This window comes from Oncorhynchus clarkii, chromosome 9 (assembly GCF_045791955.1).
Source record: "Oncorhynchus clarkii lewisi isolate Uvic-CL-2024 chromosome 9, UVic_Ocla_1.0, whole genome shotgun sequence".
In the NCBI taxonomy this organism is placed as follows: Eukaryota; Metazoa; Chordata; class Actinopteri; order Salmoniformes; family Salmonidae; genus Oncorhynchus; species Oncorhynchus clarkii.
Genome location: NC_092155.1, coordinates 81,318,942 through 81,342,893, shown reverse-complemented (window position 1 = coordinate 81,342,893; position 23,952 = coordinate 81,318,942). Strand labels below are relative to the sequence as shown.

The following is a 23,952-nucleotide window of genomic DNA, read 5'->3' as shown; positions in this document are numbered from 1 at the left end:
TTTCTTCAGCCTCCTGAGGTTGAAGAGGCACTGCTGCCCCTTCTTCACCACACTGTCTGTGTGGGTGGACCATTTCAGTTTGTTTGTGAGCTGAACAGCAACCAGGACCAGACTGAAAGACAGACTGGCCAGATCATGGTTTAGATCTGACGCAGACTAGACACACTGGCTACATTCTCCAGAAGTGTGCACTCATATTATCCCCCTCATGGATATAAATGAATGGACTGGTGTGAGGAAGGTATTTGAGGTAGATATGTACACGAAGGCAGGGTAAAGTGACTAGGTATCAGGATAGATAAGCTATTTGAGGTAGATATGTACACGAAGGCAGGGTAAAGTGACTAGACATCAGGATAGATAAGGTATTTGAGGTAGATATGTACATGAAGGCAGGGTAAAGTGACTAGACATCAGGATAGATAAGGTATTTGAGGTAGATATGTACATGAAGGCAGGGTAAAGTGACTAGGCATCAGGATAGTACATAATAAGGCATTTGAGGTAGATATGTACATGAAGGCAGGGTAAAGTGACTAGGCATCAGGATAGATCATAATAAGGCATTTGAGGTAGATATGTACATGAAGGCAGGGTAAAGTGACTAGGCATCTGGGATAGATAAGTTATTTGAGGTAGATATGTACATGAAGGCAGGGTAAAGTGACTAGGCATCAGGATAGATAAGGTATTTGAGGTAGATATGTACATGAAGGCAGGGTAAAGTGACTAGGCATCAGGATAGATAAGGTATTTGAGGTAGATATGTACATGAAGGCAGGGTAAAGTGACTAGGCATCAGGATAGATCATAAAAGTTAAAAAAGGCTGTGTTTTTTACAGACAGTCCAATTTTATTGAGCAATCTGATCAGCTCTGAAAAAAATCTGATGTGAAAAGATCTGATTTGATTGGTCTTAAAACCAATTAGTGGAATTGGGCTGCCTGTGTATACTAAAAGCAATCCAATTAAAGGAAATTTGACTATAAAATATAGCGTCTACGGTGGGGGAATTATACTGAACGATATATTGAGTTGATCCGGCCGAGCGTTGCCGATAACTGCCGAAGTGTTTCGGAAACGCGTATCTGGTTTACTTCCTGGACCAATGGTGGCCGCCATCCTCTGCTAGCCCGAAAGCCCAGCCTCCTCGAGTAGCTGGTGCAGTTTGATAACACGGACCAGGCAGGACTGGATAGCTACAGGATTTCAGTGTTTGCAGCGATACTAGATACTTTGTTTAATAGCATGATTCGTGTACGAGCATTGTAGCTAGCTGAAACGCGATAGCTCCAAGGCGCTGTTTTGGCAAGTCGCCTGTTTTAACCCATCTATTGTTGAGCGCGTCTGCCAGCGTTTTGATTACAGTGAGTAGGAAGGAAGAAAACGCACACACCCCTCCGCTCTTATGGTAGTGACTAGAGGGAGGCTCGGGAAAAAGAAAGAATAGGTAGAGAGATCTCGATTGTTGTCTTTTGGAAAGTTGAATCTACTTCCGAGGATAAAGGTTGGTCATCCCAATGGCGTCAATTTCGAAGGTGTCCATTCTGGATTACTTCAACATCGTGTTCGAGGGGGAGAACGGCAAGATCGAGTCCAACTGTAAAGCATGCGGCACCAGGATACAGGCGAAGCGGAGCGTCACATCCAACTTCGTCACACATCTCAAGGTACCGTATAGATAGATCTGTTTTAACTAAGCTATAGATCTGTCTGACCGTAGGTGACAGTAGGCTATAGGCAGGGTTGGGTGAGTTATTTTCGAAATGTAATCCGTTACTAGTTACCTGTCAAATTGTAATCAGTAAGGTACTTTTTGGATTATCCAAACCCAGTAATGTAATGTGATTACATGTAGTTTTAGATTACTTTCAACCTTATGGGGCATTTTGAAGAAGACAAATGTATGTTACCAATTTAATGACATCTATTGCAGGATAAGTCCATGTTAAAGATTACATAACTGGCCATATTTGGATGTTACATTTTATTTTATGGGTTGGTTATGTAGGCGTCTTCTAACCCATCGCTTTCTACTACATATAATATGATTAAATTGTATCTTTATATTAAAAACCGAAGTCCATCAGAATTCCAATCAATCAATCAAATGTATTTATAAAGCCCTTTTTACATCAGCTGTTGTCACAAAGTGCTGTACAGAATTTAAGAGCTGGAGTTACTATACAATTTTACCTTTATTTAACTAGGCAAGTCAGTTAAGAACAAATTCTTATTTTCAATGACGGCCTAGGAACAGTGGGTTGTTCCTGTTCAGGGGCAGCTTTGTACCTTGTCAGCTCGGGGATTTGAACTTGCAACCTTTCGGTTACTAGTCCAACTCTCTAACCCTGCCCCAATCATTCCAAACATTGTATACCCTGGGATCTTCAAGAACAGGACTTGGAAATATGGAAGTATAGATTATCCAAATGTATTTAACTGAGCATAACCCAAAACTATGGATTTATTAGCCAGCCCTACTCTGTTGTTTATGATTTTGTTGTCATAGAGGGCTGATTTGGCTCATTGATTTAAGTTTAAAAATAAATGCTGCGCTCATGGAATGGCATGCTTTGAGCACTACTGAAAAGTGCTATTTACATGTGAAAAATGAATGCCATATTCTGCATTTGCTAAAGGCCTATTGTTTACCTTTTTCTTGGTGACAATTTGATATCTTGATAATATGCAGCTGTTTAAAGGGCAAATCCACAGAAGCAACAAAGATACAATAACAAAACGGTCGCCGGGCAAGGAGAAATGTAACCACTCTCAGAGTAATAGACAGAGCTGTGAATGTAAGGACTGACCATCCATGATATCAACACTATTGTTTTAACCATGCTATGAGGCTATACAGTGTTTGTTTACATTTACAGTGTTTACAAACATTGGAGTAAAACAAGCATATATTTTGGGTTCTCATGGAGTTTGACAGTTGAACTAAGCTCATGAGGCTAATAATACGTTATATTCTTCAAGAATCAATGGACATGTATACAGTACCAGTCAAAAGTTTGGACACATCTACTCATTCTAGGATTTTTCTTTATTTTTAATATTTTCTACATTGTCGAATAATAATGAAGACATCAAAACTATGAAATAACACATGGAATCATGTAGTAACCAAAGATTCACCGTCTTCTAAACGTCTTCTAAACGGTGGCTAAACGGTGGCTACTTCTTCTAAGTAGCCACCGTTTGCCTTGATGACAGCTTTGCACACTGTTGGCATTCTCTCAACCAGCTTCATGAGGTAGTCATCTGGAATGCGTTTCAATTAACAAGTGTACGTTGTTAATTTGTGGAAATCTTTTCCTTAATGCGTTTGAGCCAATCACTTGTCTTGTGACAAGGTAGGGGTGGTATACAGAAGGTAGCCCTATTTAGTAAAATAACAAGTCCATATTATGGCAAGAACAGCTCATAGAAGCAAAGATAAATGACAGTCCATTATTACTTTAAAACATGAAGGTCAGTAAATCTGGAAAATGTCAAGAACTTTGAACATTTCTTCAAGTGCAGTCTCAAAAACCATCAAGCGCAATGATGAAACTGGCTCTCACGAGGACCACCACAGGAATGGAAGACCCAGAATTACCTCTGTTGCAGAGGATACGTTCATTAGAGTTAACTGCATCTCAGATTGCAGCCCAAATAAATGCTTCACAGAATGCAAGTAAGACACATCTCAACATCAACTGTTCCGAGGAGATTGTGTGAATCCCGCTTTCATTGTTGAATTGCTGCAAAGGAACCACTACTAAAGGACATCAATGAGAAGAAGAGACTTACTTGGGCCAAGAAACATGAGCAATGGACATTAGACTGGTGGAAGTCTGTCCTTTGGTCTGATGAGTCAAAATGTGAGATTTTGGATTCCAACCACCATGTCTTTGAGACGCAGAGTAGGTAAACGACTGATCTCCGCATGTGTGGTTCCCACTGTGAAGCATGGAGGAGGAGGTGTGATGTTGTGAGAGTGCATTGCTGCCTACACAGTCAGTGATTTTATTTAGAATTCAAGGCACACTTAATCAGCATGCCTACCACAGCATTCTGCAGCGATACTCCATGCCATCTGGTTTGCGCTTAGTGGGACTATCAGTTGTTTTTCTACTGGACAATGACCCAACACACCTCCAGGTTGTGTAAGGACTATTTGACCAATAAGGAAATATTATGGAGTGCTGCATCAGATGACCTGGCCTCCACAATTATCCCATCTCAACCCAATTGAGATGGTTTGGGATGAGTTGGAACCCAGAGTGAAGGAAAAGCAGCCAACAAGTTCTCAGCATATGTGGGAACTCCTTCAAGACTGTTAAAAAAGCATTCCAGGTGAAGCTGGTTGAGAGAATGCCAAGTGTGCAAAGCTGTCATCAAGCCTAATGGTGGCTACTTTGAAGAATCTAAAATATAAGGCAGATTTTGATTTGTGTAACACCATGGATTACAGGCAACATCCGCATCGAGCTAAAGGCTAGAGCTGCAACTTTCAAGTAGCAGGACACTAATCCGGACGCTGATAAGAAATCCTGCTACACCCTCAGACGAACCATCAAACAGGCAAAGCATGGATACAGGATTAATATTGAATCCTACTACACCGGCTCTGACGCTCGTCGGATGTGGCAGGGCTAGAAGAATATTCCGGACTACAAATGGAAAGCCAGCCGCGAGCTGCTTTGACATGTTAATAGATTATATTTATTAATTAACATAATGCAAAGGGAGTGAACAGAAAAAAAATCTAAATCAAATCCGTATTTGGTGTGACCACCCTTTGCTTTCAAAACGGCATCAATTGTTGTAGGTACACTTGTGCAAAGTCAGGGATTTTGTAGGCATATGTAACAGTATAATTTTAGACCGTCCCCTCGCCCATACCCGGGCGCGAACCAGGGACCCTCAGCACACATCAACAACAGTCACCTACGAAGCATCGTTACCCATCGCTCCACAAAAGCCGCGGCTCTTGCAGATCAAGGGGAACCACTACTTCAAGGTCTCAGAGCAAGTGACGTCACCGATTGAAACACTATTTAGCGCGCACCACCGCTAACTAAGCTAGCGTTTCACATCCGTTACACATATGGTCAGGTGTATATTTAAACAATTATACCAAACAGGTGCTAATGATCATCAATTCATTATGTAGGTTGAAACACAGTCATTAACTGAAACAGCTGTGTAGGAGGAATAAAATTGGGTGAGGAACAGCCAAACTCAGCTAACAAGGTGAGGTTGCTGAAGACAGTTTACTGTCAAAGTCAAGACTGAGTACAGCAACAAGACACAGGGTAGTTATACTGCCTCAGCAAGGTCTCTCCCAGGCAGACATTTCAAGGCAGACAGGGGTTTCCAGGTGTGCTGTCCAAGCTCTTTTTGAAGAAGCACAAAGAAACGGGCAACGTTGAGGACCATAGACGCAGTGGTCGGCCAAGGAAACTTACTGCAGCAGATGAAAGACACATCATGCTTACTTCCCTTCGCAATCGGAAGATGTCCAGCAGTGCCATCAGCTCAGAACTGGCAGAAAACAGTGAAACTCTGGTACACCCATCTACTGTCCGGAGAAGTCTGGTCAGAAGTGGCCTTCATGGAAGACTTGCGGCCAAAAATCCATACCTCCGACGTGGAAACAAGGGCAAGCGATTCAACTATGCACGAAAACACAGGAACTGGGGTGCAGAAAAATGGCAGCAGGTGCTCTGAACTGATGCGTCAACATTTGAAATAGTTGGCTGTAGCAGAAGGCAGTTTGTTCGCCGAAGGGCTGGAGAGCGGTACACGAATGAGTGTCTGCAGGCAACAATGAAGCATGGTGGAGGTTCCTTGCATGTTTGGGGCTGCATTTCTGCCAATGGAGTTGGGGATTTGGTCAGAATTAATGGTATCCTCAATGCTGAGAAGTACAGGCAGATACTTATCCACCATGCAATACCAATAAGGAGGCATCTGATTGGCCCAAAATGTATTCCTGCAGCATGACAACAACCCCAAACACAGTTCTTAATTGACTTTCGCTGTATCTTCAGCGTAAAGAAGAACAATGAGTCCTGGATGTGATGGTATGGCCCCCACAGCCGTGACATCAATGAGTCTGTCTGGGATTACACGAGGAGGGAGTTGCAGAGGTAGGTGTTTATTGCCAGAGTTCATAGCTTAGTAATGAGCATTTAGAGCACTATGGTGTTGAACGCTGAGCTGTAGTTAATGAATAGCATTGCAGGATTTCTTATAAGCTTCCAGGTTAGAGTCCCGCACCTTGAAAGCGGCAGCTCTACCCTTTAGCTCATTGCGAATGTTGCCTGTAATCCATGGCTTCTAGTTGGGGTATGTACGTACGGTCACTGTGGGGACAACGTCCTCGATGCACTTATTGATAAAGCCAGTGACTGATGTGGTGTACTCCTCAATGCCATCAGAATAATCCCGGGAACATATTCCAGTCTGTGATCGCAAAACATTCCTGTAGTTTAGCATCTGCTTCATCGTTTGTTATAAACCAAGTCACTGGTGCTTCCTGCTTTCATTTTTTTTTGTAAGCAGGAATCAGGAGGATAGAGTTGTGGTCGGTTTTACCACCTGGAGGGTGAGGGAGAGCTTTGTTTCGATGAAACATGAGATATTACAGTTTTTGATGTCCTGTTGGTAGGATATTCGTTATCGTACCTCGTCTAATTTGTTGTTTAATGATTGTACGTTGGCAAGTAATACCGATGGTAAGGGCAGATTTCCCACTCGCCGCCGGCAGATCCTCACAAGGCAACCAGGCCTGTGTCCTCTATACCTCCGTCTCTTTCTCCTGCCAATGACGGGGATTTCGGCGTTGTCGGGTGTCTGAAGTACGTCCTGCGCATCCTGTTTGTTGAAGAAAAAAAATCTGTCTAATCCGAGTTGAGTGATCGCTGTCCTGATATCCAGAAGCTCTTTGTCTAATCCGAGGTGAGTGATCGCTGTCCTGATATCCAGAAGCTCTTTGTCTAATCCGAGGTGAGTGATCGCTGTCCTGATATCCAGAAGCTCTTTGTCTAATCCGAGGTGAGTGATCGCTGTCCTGATATCCAGAAGCTCTTTGTCTAATCCGAGGTGAGTGATCGCTGTCCTGATATCCAGAAGCTCTTTGTCTAATCCGAGGTGAGTGATCGCTGTCCTGATATCCAGAAGCTCTTTGTCTAATCCGAGGTGAGTGATCGCTGTCCTGATATCCAGAAGCTCTTTGTCTAATCCGAGGTGAGTGATCGCTGTCCTGATATCCAGAAGCTCTTTGTCTAATCCGAGGTGAGTGATCGCTGTCCTGATATCCAGAAGCTCTTTGTCTAATCCGAGGTGAGTGATCGCTGTCCTGATATCCAGAAGCTCTTTGTCTAATCCGAGGTGAGTGATCGCTGTCCTGATATCCAGAAGCTCTTTGTCTAATCCGAGTTGAGTGATCGCTGTCCTGATATCCAGAAGCTCTTTGTCTAATCCGAGGTGAGTGATCGCTGTCCTGATATCCAGAAGCTCTTTGTCTAATCCGAGGTGAGTGATCGCTGTCCTGATATCCAGAAGCTCTTTGTCTAATCCGAGGTGAGTGATCGCTGTCCTGATATCCAGAAGCTCTTTGTCTAATCCGAGGTGAGTGATCGCTGTCCTGATATCCAGAAGCTCTTTGTCTAATCCGAGGTGAGTGATCGCTGTCCTGATATCCAGAAGCTCTTTGTCTAATCCGAGGTGAGTGATCGCTGTCCTGATATCCAGAAGCTCTTTGTCTAATCCGAGGTGAGTGATCGCTGTCCTGATATCCAGAAGCTCTTTGTCTAATCCGAGGTGAGTGATCGCTGTCCTGATATCCAGAAGCTCTTTGTCTAATCCGAGGTGAGTGATCGCTGTCCTGATATCCAGAAGCTCTTTGTCTAATCCGAGGTGAGTGATCGCTGTCCTGATATCCAGAAGCTCTTTGTCTAATCCGAGGTGAGTGATCGCTGTCCTGATATCCAGAAGCTCTTTGTCTAATCCGAGGTGAGTGATCGCTGTCCTGATATCCAGAAGCTCTTTGTCTAATCCGAGGTGAGTGATCGCTGTCCTGATATCCAGAAGCTCTTTGTCTAATCCGAGGTGAGTGATCGCTGTCCTGATATCCAGAAGCTCTTTGTCTAATCCGAGGTGAGTGATCGCTGTCCTGATATCCAGAAGCTCTTTGTCTAATCCGAGGTGAGTGATCGCTGTCCTGATATCCAGAAGCTCTTTGTCTAATCCGAGGTGAGTGATCGCTGTCCTGATATCCAGAAGCTCTTTGTCTAATCCGAGGTGAGTGATCGCTGTCCTGATATCCAGAAGCTCTTTGTCTAATCCGAGGTGAGTGATCGCTGTCCTGATATCCAGAAGCTCTTTGTCTAATCCGAGTTGAGTGATCGCTGTCCTGATATTCAGAAGCTCTTTGTCTAATCCGAGGTGAGTGATCGCTGTCCTGATATCCAGAAGCTCTTTGTCTAATCCGAGGTGAGTGATCGCTGTCCTGATATCCAGAAGCTCTTTGTCTAATCCGAGGTGAGTGATCGCTGTCCTGATATCCAGAAGCTCTTTGTCTAATCCGAGGTGAGTGATCGCTGTCCTGATATCCAGAAGCTCTTTGTCTAATCCGAGGTGAGTGATCGCTGTCCTGATATCCAGAAGCTCTTTGTCTAATCCGAGGTGAGTGATCGCTGTCCTGATATCCAGAAGCTCTTTGTCTAATCCGAGTTGAGTGATCGCTGTCCTGATATTCAGAAGCTCTTTGTCTAATCCGAGGTGAGTGATCGCTGTCCTGATATCCAGAAGCTCTGTTTTGCCGTAAAATACGGTGGCAGAAACATTATGTACAAAATAAATGAGAAATAATGCACAAAACCCCCCACATAACAGCACAATTGTTTAGACGGCCGTGAAACTGCTGCCATTTCTTCCACCACCATCCATTAGGGATTATTTATTTTATCAGAGTGAAATAGATTGAGCAATAAAAGCTCCACTTTTATTCCATAGGCTGGGATCTGCACTGTGCAGCTGTTGCAAGAGCGCATTTTTCACTGGCTGTCCACTGGTTTCAAAAACAATGATTGATGGGCATCATAAACGTATTCAATTCAACCATTATTGGGTTCAAATACATATTTGCATTTGTGAACAGCCATCCACAACAACCACAATGCGCAAATAGCTAAATGAGACAGCGCATTGATGTGAATTACACTGCTGCTATGTAGATATCAATAATAAGTGATATCCGTATTTCCGTAGACCACACTGCTGTCATCCTTTACCTCTAAACGTTTATTAAAGTTGGATAATCTTTGGATGCCAATAGCAGTCGCATCATTGGAAGACATAGCTTGCACTGTAGCCTTCAAAAGCCTTTTCCTGCTCTTTCCCCGCGATCCATCAAACAAAAAAGTAATCCTCAAAGTAATCAAGTTTTTCAAAAGTATCTTAACTAAGGTATAGATCTGGGTGTCTGACAGTAGGAGACAACAGGTACAGCAGGTTATAGGTCTGTCTTAACTAAGGTATACATCTGTCTGTCTGGGTGGCTGATAGAAGGTGACAACAGGAAATGTAGGCTACTGGCTGTGATAGATACAGTATTGTCTGTGTATGAAACTGATTGCAAAGTTAAGAATGCACATTGTATTCCATAGGGATAGGTAGAAGCAGGCTGAGGCTGAATTATACAGTTCTTGTTTGTCTCTGTGTGAAATTCTATTTTATTAATCAATATCAAATCTAAAAACATTGCAATAGGTAGTCTGTCTGACATTTGATCATCAGAATTACACACTGTCTCTCGTTTCTACAGAGGAAGCACCAGGCGATGTACGATGAGTTTGTAAAGAAGAAGGATATGAAGCGAGAAGCCTACTCCTCATCTTCCTCCTCCCTCCATCCCTACTCCTCATCCTCCCTTCACAGCCTGGCCAACGGAGGAGGCCATCGCTGCAATCACTCCATCACCGCTGGAGGGGTGGGAGTAGGGGGAGGGGGAGGAAGAGAGGGAGCAGGAGAAGGGGTGACGAAGTTCCACAGACACGACCCTCGCCAGGTGTGTGTGTGTGTTTTAGTAAATTTAGTGTCAGAACTATGCAAACTTATAGTAAAATCTGTTTTTTTGTGCAACCACATTTTCCAAAAAAGTATCTGCTCTGAATTAATATTCAAAGATGTCTGCAGAAATAATGGGGTGTCAGCTATTACATGGCACCGTGAGTATTCTCTTTTGGCTATTGAACTACAATTAGTGAAGTGGATCGACACCCGCTAACAGAATGACGTCATGGGTCCCTGATCTGTACAATACAGAAATGCATCATTATGGCTTCAATGTTGTTCTCCTCATGTTCCATAAGATTGGACATCACAGTTTTGGTCAGTACAGTAGGGTAGAGGTCAGTAGAGTTCAGTACGGCAGGCTAGGATTCAGTACAGTAGGCTAGCATTCAGTACAATAGGGTAGTGTTCAGTACGGTGGAGTTCGGTAGAGTTCAATACGGTAGAGTTCAGTACGGTAGTGTAGAGTTTAGTGCAGTAGACTAGGATTCAGTATGGTAGAGGTCAGTACGGTAGGGTAGAGGTCAGTACGGTAGGGTAGAAGTCAGTACTAGGGTTCAGTACGGTAGGCTAGGATTCAGTTCGGTAGGATAGTTTAGTACAGTAGACTAGGATTCAGTACGGTAGAGTTCAGTTCGGTAGGGTAGAGTTTAGCACGAGGGTTCAGTACGGTAGGGTAGAGTTCAGTACGAGGGTTCAGTACGGTAGGGTAGAGTTCAGTACGAGGGTTCAGTACGGTAGGGTAGAGTTCAGTACGAGGGTTCAGTACGGTAGGGTAGAGTTCAGTACGAGGGTTCAGTACGGTAGGGTAGAGTTCAGTACGGTAGGGTAGAGTTCAGTACGATGGTTCAGTACGGTAGGGTAGAGGTCAGTACGGTAGGGTAGAGGTCAGTACGGTAGGGGTCAGTACGCTAGGGTAGAGGTCAGTACGGTAAGGTAGGGTAAGGATCAGTACAGTAGGGGTCAGTACTTGGAGGTCGGTAGGGTAGGGGTCAGTAGGGTAGGGGTCAGTAGGGTAGGGGTCAGTCCGTGAGGGGTCAGTACAGTAGGGGTAAAGGTCTGTACGGTAGAGGTCTGAACAATAGGGGTCGGTAGGGTAGGGGTCACTACGGTAAGGTAGGGTACAGTAGGGGTCAGTATGGTAGGGTAGGGGTAGGTAGGGTAGGGGTCAGTACGGTAGGGGTCAGTGCGGTAGGGGTCGGTACGGTAGAGTAGGAGTCGGTAGGTTAGGGGTCAGTACGGTAGGTTAGGGGTCAGTATGGTAGGGTAGGGGTCATTAGGGTAGGGATTAGTACGGGAGGGTAGGGGTCATTAGGGTAGGGGTCAGTCCGTAAGGGTCAGTACGGTAGGGGTAAGGGTCAGTACGGTAGAGGTCTGAACAGTAGGTGTCAGTACGGTAGGGGTCAGTACGTTAGGGTAGGGGTCACTACGGTAAGGTAGGGTACAGTAGGGGTCAGTATGTAGAGTAGGGGTCAGTAGGGTAGGGGTCAGTACGGTAGGGTAGGGGTCTGAACAGTAGGGGTCACTACGGTGGGGTAAGGGTCACTACGGTAGGCTAGGGGTCAGTACGGTAGGGTAGGGGTCAGTAGGGTACGGGTCAGTACGGGAGGGTAGGGGTCAGTAGAGTAAGGGTCAGTACGGGAGGGTAGGAGTCAGTAGGGTAAGGGTCAGTACGGGAGGGTAGGAGTCAGTAGGGTAAGGGTCAGTACGGTAGGGTAGGGGTCAGTAGGGTAAGGGTCAGTACGGTAGGGTAGGGGTCAGTAGGGTAAGGGTCAGTACGGTAGGGTAAGGGTCAGTAGGGTAAGGGTCAGTACGGTAGGGTAGGAGACACTATATGAGCTGAACATAACAGTATGTCAGTGGAAGAGAGGACAGTAACAAACTGGTTTGTGATGATTTCCCATTGTAGCCAGTTCAGTTGCAGTAATTCCACTAAAGATGTTTTTGGTATTTACGGGTTTTAATCACTTACCAATTTTGTTTATGAATTATTATCAGTAAATTCACCACCATTAAATGTTACTTCTGTGAACGTTCATTATCCTCCCTCATGAGGGAGAAAAATGTGACTATCTTCAGAATATGTAGGTTGTTGGTAACGGAATTACAAGTCAAGGATATATTTCAGGTTAACATTAAGTGTTGATGTTAGTTGGCGGAGGTCTTAACGTCGACGTTATTGTGTTGATGTTAGTTGGCGGAGGTCTTAACGTCGACGTTATTGTGTTGATGTTGGCGGAGGTCTTAACGTCGACGTTATTGTGTTGATGTTAGTTGGCGGAGGTCTTAACGTCGACGTTATTGTGTTGATGTTAGTTGGCGGAGGTCTTAACGTCGACGTTATTGTGTTGATGTTGGCGGAGGTCTTAACGTCGATGTTATTGTGTTGATGTTAGTTGGCGGAGGTCTTAACGTTGACGTTATTGTGTTGATGTTGGCGGAGGTCTTAACGTCGACGTTATTGTGTTGATGTTAGTTGGCGGAGGTCTTAACGTCGACGTTATTGTGTTGATGTTAGTTGGCGGAGGCCTTAACGTCGACGTTATTGTGTTGATGTTAGTTGGCGGAGGTCTTAACGTTGACGTTATTGTGTTGATGTTAGTTGGCGGAGGTCTTAACGTCGACGTTATTGTGTTAATGTTAGTTGGCGGAGGTCTTAACGTCGACGTTATTGTGTTAGTTGGCGGAGGTCTTAACGTCAACGTTATTGTGTTGATGTTAGTTGGCGGAGGCCTTAACGTCGACGTTATTGTGTTGATGTTAGTTGGCGGAGGTCTTAACGTCAACGTTATTGTGTTGATGTTAGTTGGCGGAGGTCTTAACGTCAACGTTATTTTGTTGATGTTAGTTGGCGGAGGTCTTAACGTTGACGTTATTGTGTTTATGTTAGTTGGCGGAGGTCTTAACGTTGACGTTATTGTGTTGATGTTGGTGGAGGTCTTAACGTCGACGTTATTGTGTTGATGTTAGTTGGCGGAGGTCTTAACGTCAACGTTATTGTGTTGATGTTAGTTGGCGGAGGGCTTAACGTCGACGTTATTGTGTTGATGTTAGTTGGCGGAGGTCTTAACGTCGACGTTATTGTGTTGATGTTAGTTGGCGGAGGCCTTAACGTCGACGTTATTGTGTTGATGTTAGTTGGCGGAGGCCTTAACGTCGACGTTATTGTGTTGATGTTAGTTGGCGGAGGTCTTAACGTCGACGTTATTGTGTTGATGTTGGCGGAGGTCTTAACGTTGACGTTATTGTGTTGATGTTAGTTGGAGGAGGTCTTAACGTTGACGTTATTGTGTTGATGTATTTCTAATACCTTATAAAACTTTCTGGTAGATGTTTTCTAAGATCCATCTGTCTATCCAGAAATCAAAGCCTTTCTTATGCCTATGGGTCCTTTTCGATTGAAATTCCTGTGTTGTGTAGTTTTAGGTCAGAGAGGGTTTGGTATATGGCCAATATACCACGGCTAAGGGCTGTTCTTAGGCACGACTCATCGAGGTGCCTTGTTGCTATTATAAACTCGTTACCGATGTAATTATGGTGCAGCAGGTAGCCTAGTCAAATGAAATCAAATTTATTTATATAGCCCTTCGTACATCAGCTGATATCTCAAAGTGCTGTACAGAAACCCAGCCTAAAACCCCAAACAGCAAGCAATGCAGGTGTAGAAGCCTCTAGGGGGAGCTGATATCTCAAAGTGCTGTACAGAAACCCAGCCTAAAACCCCAAACAGCAAGCAATGCAGATGTAGAAGCACGGTGGCAAGGACAATCTCTGAATGTGTGTGTGTGTTGTAGTTTGTGTGTAATGGACAGTATTATGTTTGACCAGGTGCTGATCTCGGAGGCGATAGCGAAGATGCTGGTCCAGGACCTCCAGCCTGCCTCCCTGGTGGATCTCAGAGGATTCAGAGAGTTACTGCAGCTGTTAGAGCCTCGCTATACCCCCGAGCCCCCCAGATACCTCCACACCCAGCTCCTCCCAGCCTACGCCTACCAGGCCCAGCTGGCCACCAGACAGGCCCTGGCCTCAGCCCTCTCTCTCAGCCTCTCTGTCTCCCTCTGGAGGGGTTTCCTTGGGACCACAGCAGGGGTTAACACTGGGTATGAACTCTAAGCCTAACTCTAGGGTACGGGCAGGTCTCAGGTTTCACTAAATTGATCACTAACATTTTGAAGCTGAGCCCTTTCCTCGTCCTCTGCTGCACAGTACAGTCATATCTGATCATAACATGGTGTCAGAAGTGCTTCAACCTCATTAAATATCAGACAGGAGAGATTATTTCACAGGAAATGTTGCTGGACTCTTAGTTTAGAGTGATAAAAAGTAGCTAACAGCTCTCATCATTGAGCAGCCCGAGCAGAGCTGTTGCTATGGATACTCAGACTCAGAGCCTCCATGAGCAGAATGCATGCAGAGTGAGCTCCCTGAGCACAGGGAGCGAGTGACAGACAGAGAGGAGCAGCTAATGGATTTACTAACAGGAAGTTATTTCGGTCTTCGGGCAGGGCCGGGCCTTAAATTTGGCTGAAACAATCGGGCCTGAATGTCGCGGGTAGGGCTTGGGCTTAAAATTCATACTCGTGCATGGCTCTACTGTGCATGGCTAAAATCACCATCTCTGTGTTTTAATATGCCTGGCCTACTGGCCTACTGTCCTACTCAGGGTGCCATTTGGAACCCATACCTAATATTTTCCTATATAGTGCACTAGTTTATAACACCTTATTTCCTATGTAGTGCACTAGTTTGACACCCTATTTCCTATGTAGTGCACTACTTAATGACACCCTATTTCCTATATAGTGCACCAGTTAATGACACCCTATTTCCTATATAGTGCACTAGTTTGACACCCTATTTCCTATATAGTGCACTAGTTTATGGGAATAGCATGCCGTCATCTAGGGTTGTTCATTATGACATCGCTGTGTCCTCCTACCCGTTCTGCAGGTACCTGGGGGTGACCTGCCACTTCCTGTCGTCTGATTGGCAGATGCGTTCCGCCCTGCTGGCCTGCCTCCCTCTGGTTGGTGGGCTCTCGGCCAATCGCGTGCTAGCAGAGTTCGAGGAGGTGTGTGTGGCGCACGGCGTTTCGGGCCGAGCGTTCCGTGTCGTGGCTGACCCATTTCCCGCTGAAACTCACCCCTCATGCCGCCTACCAGGGTTCTGTATCCACGGCAACCCGGGAGATGATGCTGACGAGGAAGAGGAGGAGAGTGGGGATGAAGGAGGAGCGAGGGAAGGAGAGGTAGAACAGGAGGACTGGTGGGAGGGAGGTCTGGGGTCTGGCAGGATAGACTGTTTCTGTTGTTCTCTGGGTCAGTGTGTGAGAGATGGACTGCTCTCCTCCTCTCCTCTCCTCTCCTCCACCCTGGCTAAAGCCTCATCATTCTATAACTATGTCACCTCCGCCGTGCCACACGACAAACTGGTGGGCCTGTTGGGAGGGGGGTTGGGGGGGGCAGGGAGCAGCAGGGCTGGAGAGCGAGACTGGGCCATACAACTCAAGGTAAGAAGGACTTAATATAGTCTAGTTACAACATAGAACAGCCTGCTGGTTTAAAAGTGTAAATTGTAACAATGCTCTTTTGATTCCATTCTCCTCTCCTCCAGGTGTTGCGTGGTCTTCTGGACTCAGCAGAGTTCTTGGAGGATGTGTCTGACCGGGCTGACCTGGTGCTGAGTGGCCAGGAGGTGGCGCTGCTCAGAGAACTGACAGACACACTGGAACCCTTTACTGAGGCCTGGGACATGGTGCACACGCACAGACAGGTGAGAGACAGACAGACAGACACACGCACAGACAGGTGAGAGACAGACAGACAGACACACGCACAGACAGGTGAGAGACAGACAGACAGACACACGCACAGACAGGTGAGAGACAGACAGACAGACACACGCACAGACAGGTGAGAGACAGACACACGCACAGACAGGTGAGAGACAGACACATGCACAGACAGGTGAGAGACAGACAGACAGACACACGCACAGACAGGTGAGAGACAGACAGACAGACACACGCACACACAGGTGAGAGACGCACAGACAGGTGAGAGACGCACAGACAGGTGAGAGACGCACAGACGGGTGAGACGCACAGACAGACAGACAGACAGGTGAGATACAGACACACACACACACAGACAGGTGAGAGACACACAGACAGACACACGCACAGACAGGTGAGAGACAGACACACGCACAGACAGGTGAGAGACAGACAGACAGACACACGCACAGACAGGTGAGAGACAGACAGACAGACGCACGCACAGACAGGTGACAGACAGACAGACGCACAGACAGGTGAGAGACAGACAGACAGACAGACGCACAGACAGGTGAGAGACAGACAGACAGACACACGCACACACAGGTGAGAGACAGACAGACACACGTACACACAGGTGAGAGACAGACAGACAGACAGACACACGCACACACAGGTGAGAGACGCACAGACAGACAGACACACGCACACACAGGTGAGAGATGCACAGACAGACAGACACACGCACACACAGGTGAGAGACGCACAGACAGACAGACACACGCACACACAGGTGAGAGACGCACAGACAGGTGAGAGACGCACAGACAGGTGAGAGACGCACAGACAGGTGAGAGACGCACAGACGGGTGAGACGCACAGACAGACAGAGAGACAGACAGACAGACAGGTGAGATACAGACACACACACAGACAGGTGAGAGACACACAGACAGACAGACAGGTGAGAGACAGACAGACAGACAGGTGAGACAGACAGGTGAGAGACACACAGACAGACAGGTGAGAGACACACAGACAGACAGACAGACAGGGGAGAGACACACAGACAGACAGACAGACAGGTGAGAGACACACAGACAGACAGACAGGTGAGAGACACACAGACAGACAGACAGGTGAGAGACACACAGACAGACAGACAGGTGAGAGACACACAGACAGACAGACAGACAGTTGAGAGACACACAGACAGACAGACAGGTGAGAGACACACAGACAGACAGACAGGTGAGAGACACACAGACAGACAGACAGGTGAGAGACAGACAGACAGACAGGTGAGAGACAGACAGACAGACAGGTGAGAGACAGACAGACAGACAGGTGAGAGACAGACAGACACACAGGTGAGAGACAGACAGACAGACACACGCACACACAGGTGAGAGACGCACAGACAGACAGACACACGCACACACAGGTGAGAGACGCACAGACATACAGACACACGCACACACAGGTGAGAGACGCACAGACAGGTTAGAGACGCACAGACAGGTGAGAGACGCACAGACAGGTGAGAGACGCACAGACAGGTGAGAGACGCACAGACAGGTGAGAGACGCACAGACAGGTGAGAGACGCACAGACAGGTGAGAGACGCACAGACAGGTGAGAGACGCACAGACAGGTGAGAGACGCACAGACAGGTGAGAGACGCACAGACAGGTGAGAGACGCACAGACGGGTGAGACTCACAGACGGGTGAGACGCACAGACAGACAGAGACAGACAGACAGGTGAGATACAGGCAGACAGACAGGTGAGAGACAGACAGACAGACAGACAGGTGAGAGACAGACAGACAGACAGACAGGTGAGAGACAGACAGACAGACAGACAGGTGAGAGACACACAGACAGACAGACAGGTGAGAGACAGACAGACAGACAGACAGACAGACAGGTGAGAGACACAGACAGACAGGTGAGAGACACAGACAGACAGGTGAGAGACACAGACAGACAGGTGAGAGACACAGACAGACAGGTGAGAGACACAGACAGACAGGTGAGAGACACAGACAGACAGGTGAGAGACAGACGGACAGACAGGTGAGAGACACAGACAGACAGGTGAGAGACAGACAGACAGGTGAGAGACAGACAGACAGACAGACAGACAGACAGGTGAGAGACAGACAGACAGGTGAGAGACAGACAGACAGACAGGTGAGAGACAGACAGACAGGTGAGAGACAGACAGACAGGTGAGAGACAGACAGACAGACAGGTGAGAGACAGACAGACAGACAGACAGGTGAGAGACAGACAGACAGACAGACAGGTGAGAGACAGACAGACAGAGAGACAGACAGACAGACAGACAGACAGGTGAGAGACAGACAGACAGACAGACAGGTGAGAGACAGACAGACATACAGACAGGTGAGAGACAGACAGACAGACAGACAGGTGAGAGACAGACAGACAGGTGAGAGACGCACAGACAGACACGTGAGAGACACACAGACAGACAGGTGAGCAACAGACAGACAGGCAGGTGAGCAACAGACAGACAGACAGGTGAGAGACACACAGACAGACAGGTGAGAGACAGACAGACAGACAGGTGAGAGACGCACAGACAGACACGTGAGAGACACACAGACAGACAGGTGAGCAACAGACAGACAGGCAGGTGAGCAACAGACAGACAGACAGACAGGTGATAGACACACAGACAGACAGGTGAGAGACAGACAGACAGGTGAGACAGACAGACAGGTGAGAGACAGACAGACAGATAGACAGGTGAGAGACAGACAGACAGGTGAGAGACAGACAGACAGACAGGTGAGAGACGCACAGACAGACACGTGAGAGACACACAGACAGACAGGTGAGCAACAGACAGACAGGCAGGTGAGCAACAGACAGACAGACAGGTGATAGACACACAGACAGACAGGTGAGAGACAGACAGACAGACAGGTGAGAGACAGACAGACAGGTGAGAGACAGACAGACAGATAGACAGGTGAGAGACAGACAGACAGGTGAGAGACAGACAGACAAGTGAGAGACGCACAGAAAGACACGTGAGAGACACACAGACAGACAGACAGGTGAGCAACAGACAGACAGGCAGGTGAGCAACAGACAGACAGACAGACAGGTGAGAGACACACAGACAGACAGGTGAGAGACACAGACAGACAGACAGGTGAGAGACAGACAGACAGGTGAGAGACAGACAGACAGGTGAGAGACAGACGGACAGACAGGTGAGAGACAGACGGACAGACAGGTGAGAGACAGACGGACAGACAGGTGAGAGACAGACGGACAGACAGGTGAGAGACACAGACAGACAGGTGAGAGACAGACAGACAGACAGGTGAGAGACAGACAGACAGACAGGTGAGAGACAGACAGACAGACAGACAGACAGACAGACAGGTGAGAGACAGACAGACACGTGAGAGACGCACAGACAGACACGTGAGAGACAGACAGACAGGTTAATGGTTGTGTTCTTGTCTCCTGACAGGGTGACAGACACGTCTCCATCAGTCTGGCTCTGCCCTGTGTCCTGGGGCTCCGTAAGCACCTGTCAGAGTGCGTCTCCCCCCAGCTACCCTGCCTGCTGCTGGGCTTGTCTCAAGCCGTAGAGCGCCGCCTGGCTCCCATCCTGGAGGACCCTCTGTACGTCACCGCCACCACCCTGGACCCACAGTTCAAACTCACCTGGAGCTCAGACCCTGACTGGCACAGACAGGTCCTCCTGGACGAGGTCACCAAACACACACAAACACAGGGCCCCAGCATGGAGCTCACCCCCCAGGCCCAGTCCCCTGACGCAGCTTTGTCCCCAGCCTCGTCCCCTCTTCCTTCCTCCACTTCGCTCAGCAGGCCCTGCAAGCTGTTCTCCTTCATCAAGCAAAGGCCCACGGCGCAGGCAAAGAGCGTGGAGCAGGAGCTGGCAGGGTACCTGCGTGAGGAGCCCACTGAGGAGGAGCCTCTCCACTACTGGAGACGAAAGACTATAGACTTCCCTCAGCTCAGCCAGGTGGCCAAGCGGGCGTTTACTGTGCCGGCTGGGACCTCCACCGTGGAGACCATCTTTACCTCGGCCAGACACTGGCTCCAACCCGGCAGAGGCAGGGCTCTCCCCAAAAACCTTGAGACACTCATCTATCTCAAAACCAACTATAGGTTACTGTGGACTTAATGGATCAGCCCTACACCCGAGGCACAAACAGAGCTACAGAGGCACTAACAGAGCTACAGAGACACAAACACAGCTACAGGCTGGTAATGTTGTCCATGTAACCCGATGGAGACTCAAAAACTTGAAGACCAATTACAGACTACTGTGGACTTCGACACAGACCGCTATGGACCGAAACACTATAGTCCATGTAGCCTACAGGTTTCAGACCTAAACACTATAGTCCATGTAGCCTACAGGTTTCAGACCTAAACACCATAATCCATGAAGCCTACAGGTTTCAGACCTAAACACTATAGTCCAATTAGCCTACAGGTTTCAGACCTAAACACTATAGTCCAATTAGCCTACAGGTTTCAGACCTAAACACCATAATCCATGAAGCCTACAGGTTTCAGACCTAAACACCATAATCCATGAAGCCTACAGGTTTCAGACCTAAACACCATAATCCATGAAGCCTACAGGTTTCAGACCTAAACACTATAGTCCATGTAGCCTACAGGTTTCAGACCTAAACACTATAGTCCATGTAGCCTACAGGTTTCAGACCTAAACACTATAGTCCATGTAGCCTACAGGTTTCAGACCTAAACACTATAGTCCAATTAGCCTACAGGTTTCAGACCTAAACACTATAGTCCAATTAGCCTACAGGTTTCAGACCTAAACACTATAGTCCATGTAGCCTACAGGTTTCAGACCTAAACACTATAGTCCATGTAGCCTACAGGTTTCAGACCTAAACACTATAGTCCAATTAGCCTACAGGTTTCAGACCTAACCACTATAGTCCAATTAGCCTACAGGTTTCAGACCTAAACACTATAGTCCATGTAGCCTACAGGTTTCAGACCTAAACACTATAGTCCATGAAGCCTACAGGTTTCAGACCGAAACACTATAGTCCAATTAGCCTACAGGTTTCAGACCTAAACACTATAGTCCATGTAGCCTACAGGTTTCAGACCGAAACACTATAGTCCATGTAGCCTACAGGTTTCAGACCTAAACACTATAGTCCATGTAGCCTACAGGTTTCAGACCTAACCACTATAGTCCATGTAGCCTACAGGTTTCAGACCTAAACACTATAGTCCATGTAGCCTACAGGTTTCAGACCTAAACACTATAGTCCATGTAGCCTACAGGTTTCAGACCTAAACACTATAGTCCAATTAGCCTACAGGTTTCAGACCTACACACTATAGTCCAATTAGCCTACAGGTTTCAGACCTAAACACTATAGTCCATGTAGCCTACAGGTTTCAGACCTAAACACTATAGTCCATGTAGCCTACAGGTTTCAGACCTAAACACTATAGTCCAATTAGCCTACAGGTTTCAGACCTAAACACTATAGTCCAATTAGCCTACAGGTTTCAGACCTAAACACTATAGTCCAATTAGCCTACAGGTTTCAGACCTAAACACTATAGTCCATGTAGCCTACAGGTTTCAGACCTACAGTGCCTTGCAAAAGTATTCACCCCCCTTGGTGATTTGCCTACTTTGTTGCATTACAACCTGTCATTTAAACAGGTTTTTATGTGGATTTCATCTAATGGACATATACAAACTAGTACAAATTGGTGAAGTGAAATGAAAAAAATTACTTGTTTAAAAGAATTCAATAAAATTACAAACTGAAAAGTGGTGCGTGCATATGTTTTCACCCCCTTTGCTATGAAGACCCTAAATAAGAACTGGTGCAACCAATTATCTTCAGAAGTCACATAATTAGTTAGATTGTACACAGGTTGACTTTATTTAAGTCACATGATCTCAGTGTATATATACACCTGTTCTGAAAGGCCCCAGAGTCTGCAACACCACCAAGCAAGCGGTACCATGAAGACCAAGGAGCACTCCAAACAGGTCAGGGACAAAGTTGTGGAGAAGTACAGATCAGGGTTGGGTTATAAAAAAAATATCTGAAACTTTGAACATCCCACGGAGCACCATTAAATCCATTATTAGAAAATGGAAAGAATATTGCACCAAAACTCACAGTCCAGGCAAGGAGGGCATTAATCAGAGAGGCAACAAAGAGACCAAAGATAACCCTGAAGGAGCTGCAAAGCTCCACAGTGGAGATTGGAGTATCTGTCCATAGGACCACTTTAAGCTGTACACTCCACAGAGCTGGGCTTTATGGAAGGGTGGCCAGAAAAAAAACATTGCTTAAAGAAAAAAATAAGCAAACACGTTTGGTGTTCGCCAAAAGCCATGTGGGAGACTCCCCAAACATATGGAAAAAGGTACTCTGGTCAGATGAGACTCAAATTGAGCTTTTTGGCCATCAAGGAAAACGCTATGACTGGCACAAACCCAACACCTCTCATCACCCCGAGAACACCATCCCCACAGTGACGCATGGTGGTGGCAGCATCATGCTGTGGGGATGTTTTTCATCGGCAGGGACTGGGAAACTGGTCAGAATTGAAGGAATGATGGATGCCGCTAAATACAGGGAAGTTCTTGAGGGAAACCTGTTTAAGTCCTCCAGATATTTGAGACTGGGACGGAGGTTCACCTTCCAGCAGAACAATGATCCTAAGTACACTGCTAAAGCAACACTTGAGTGGTTTAAGGGGAAACATTTAAATATCTTGGAATAGCCTAGTCAAAACCCAGACCTCAATCCAATTGAGAATCTGTGGTATGACTTAAAGAGAGCTGGAGCAGTTTTGCCTTGACGAATGGACAAAAATTACAGTGGCTAGATGTGCCAAGCTTATAGAGACATATTCCAAGAGACTTGCAGCTGTAATTGCTGTTAAAGGTGGATCTACAAAGTATTGACTTGGGGGGGGGGGGTAGTTATGGGGGGGGGGATAGTTATGGGGGGGGGGGGGATAGTTATGGGGGGGGGGGGATAGTTATGGGGGGGGGGGGGGATAGTTATGGGGGGGGGGGGATAGTTATGGGGGGGGGGGGGATAGTTATGGGGGGGGGGGGGGATAGTTATTGGGGGGGGGGGGGTAGTTATGGGGGGGGGGGGGATAGTTATGGGGGGGGGGGTAGTTATGGGGGGGGGGGGGGGTAGTTATGGGGGGGGGGGGATAGTTATGGGGGGGGGGATAGTTATGGGGGGGGGGGATAGTTATGTGGGGGGGGGGGGTAGTTATGCACGCTGAAGTTTTGTGTTTTCTTGTCTTATTTCTTGTTTGATAAATATGTTGCATCTTCAACGTGATTGGCAGGTGTTTAAATCAAATGATACAAACCCCCTGAAAATCTATTTTCATTCCAGGTTGTAAGGCAACAAAATAGGAAAAATGCCAAGGGGGGTGAATACTTTCGCAAGCCACTGTAAACACTATAGTTCATGAAGCCTACAGGTTTCAGACTGCTGTGGACGTAAACACTATAATCCATGTTCCCTACAGGTTTCAGACCTGAACACTATAGTCCATTTAGCCTACAGGTTTCAGACTGCTTTGTAACTAAACACTGTACCCAGCTGACAGCGAACATTCCCACAACTTTAGAAAACGAGTCTCATTAGGTCATTAAATAATGTTTTTAATACAAATGTTCCTGTGATGTGCAAGGAATGTTTTCAAAAGACAATTCATTTTAATGTCCAATAGAACGTGGTTATCATGTTCTCAGAACTTAATATTTCCCCAATTCATTTTAATGTCCAATAGAACGTGATTACCATGTTCTCAGAACTTAATATTTCCCCAATTCATTTTAATGTCCAATAGAACGTGGTTACCATGTTGTCAGAACTTAATATTTCCCCAATTGTTTTATTTATTACACATCAAGGCCCTGCTTGGTGAACCACTGATCCACTCATAGCTATTTGTCTGTTGTCAAGGAGACTCACACACACAGTGCTTTTAACATACTGTTTTCAACAAACATATTTGACACATTTTGATAAACGTGAT

At 46.5% G+C, this 23,952-nt stretch overlaps 1 protein-coding gene across 1 annotated transcript; it reads left to right on the top strand.

The window, feature by feature from the left end:
• The first annotated feature begins 1,102 nt into the window (after positions 1-1,102).
• Positions 1,103-22,244, top strand: LOC139416988 (E3 SUMO-protein ligase ZBED1). Its single transcript, XM_071166222.1, has 7 exons — positions 1,103-1,670; positions 9,827-10,069; positions 13,903-14,174; positions 15,025-15,583; positions 15,688-15,846; positions 19,367-21,046; positions 21,503-22,244. Exons 1-6 carry the CDS (start codon positions 1,521-1,523, stop codon positions 20,045-20,047), a joined length of 2,064 nt encoding a protein of 687 aa, XP_071022323.1. The 5' UTR covers positions 1,103-1,520; the 3' UTR covers positions 20,048-21,046; positions 21,503-22,244.
• The last annotated feature ends 1,708 nt before the right edge of the window (positions 22,245-23,952 follow it).

Coding starts and splice junctions, on each gene's coding strand:
- LOC139416988 (XM_071166222.1), top strand. CDS start 1,521: ATGGCGTCAATTTCGAAGGTGTCCATTCTGGATTACTTCAACATCGTG. Junction 14,175..15,024: donor ACAGCAGGGGTTAACACTGG/GTATGAACTCTA, acceptor CCCGTTCTGCAG/GTACCTGGGGGTGACCTGCC. Junction 15,584..15,687: donor ACTGGGCCATACAACTCAAG/GTAAGAAGGACT, acceptor CCTCTCCTCCAG/GTGTTGCGTGGTCTTCTGGA.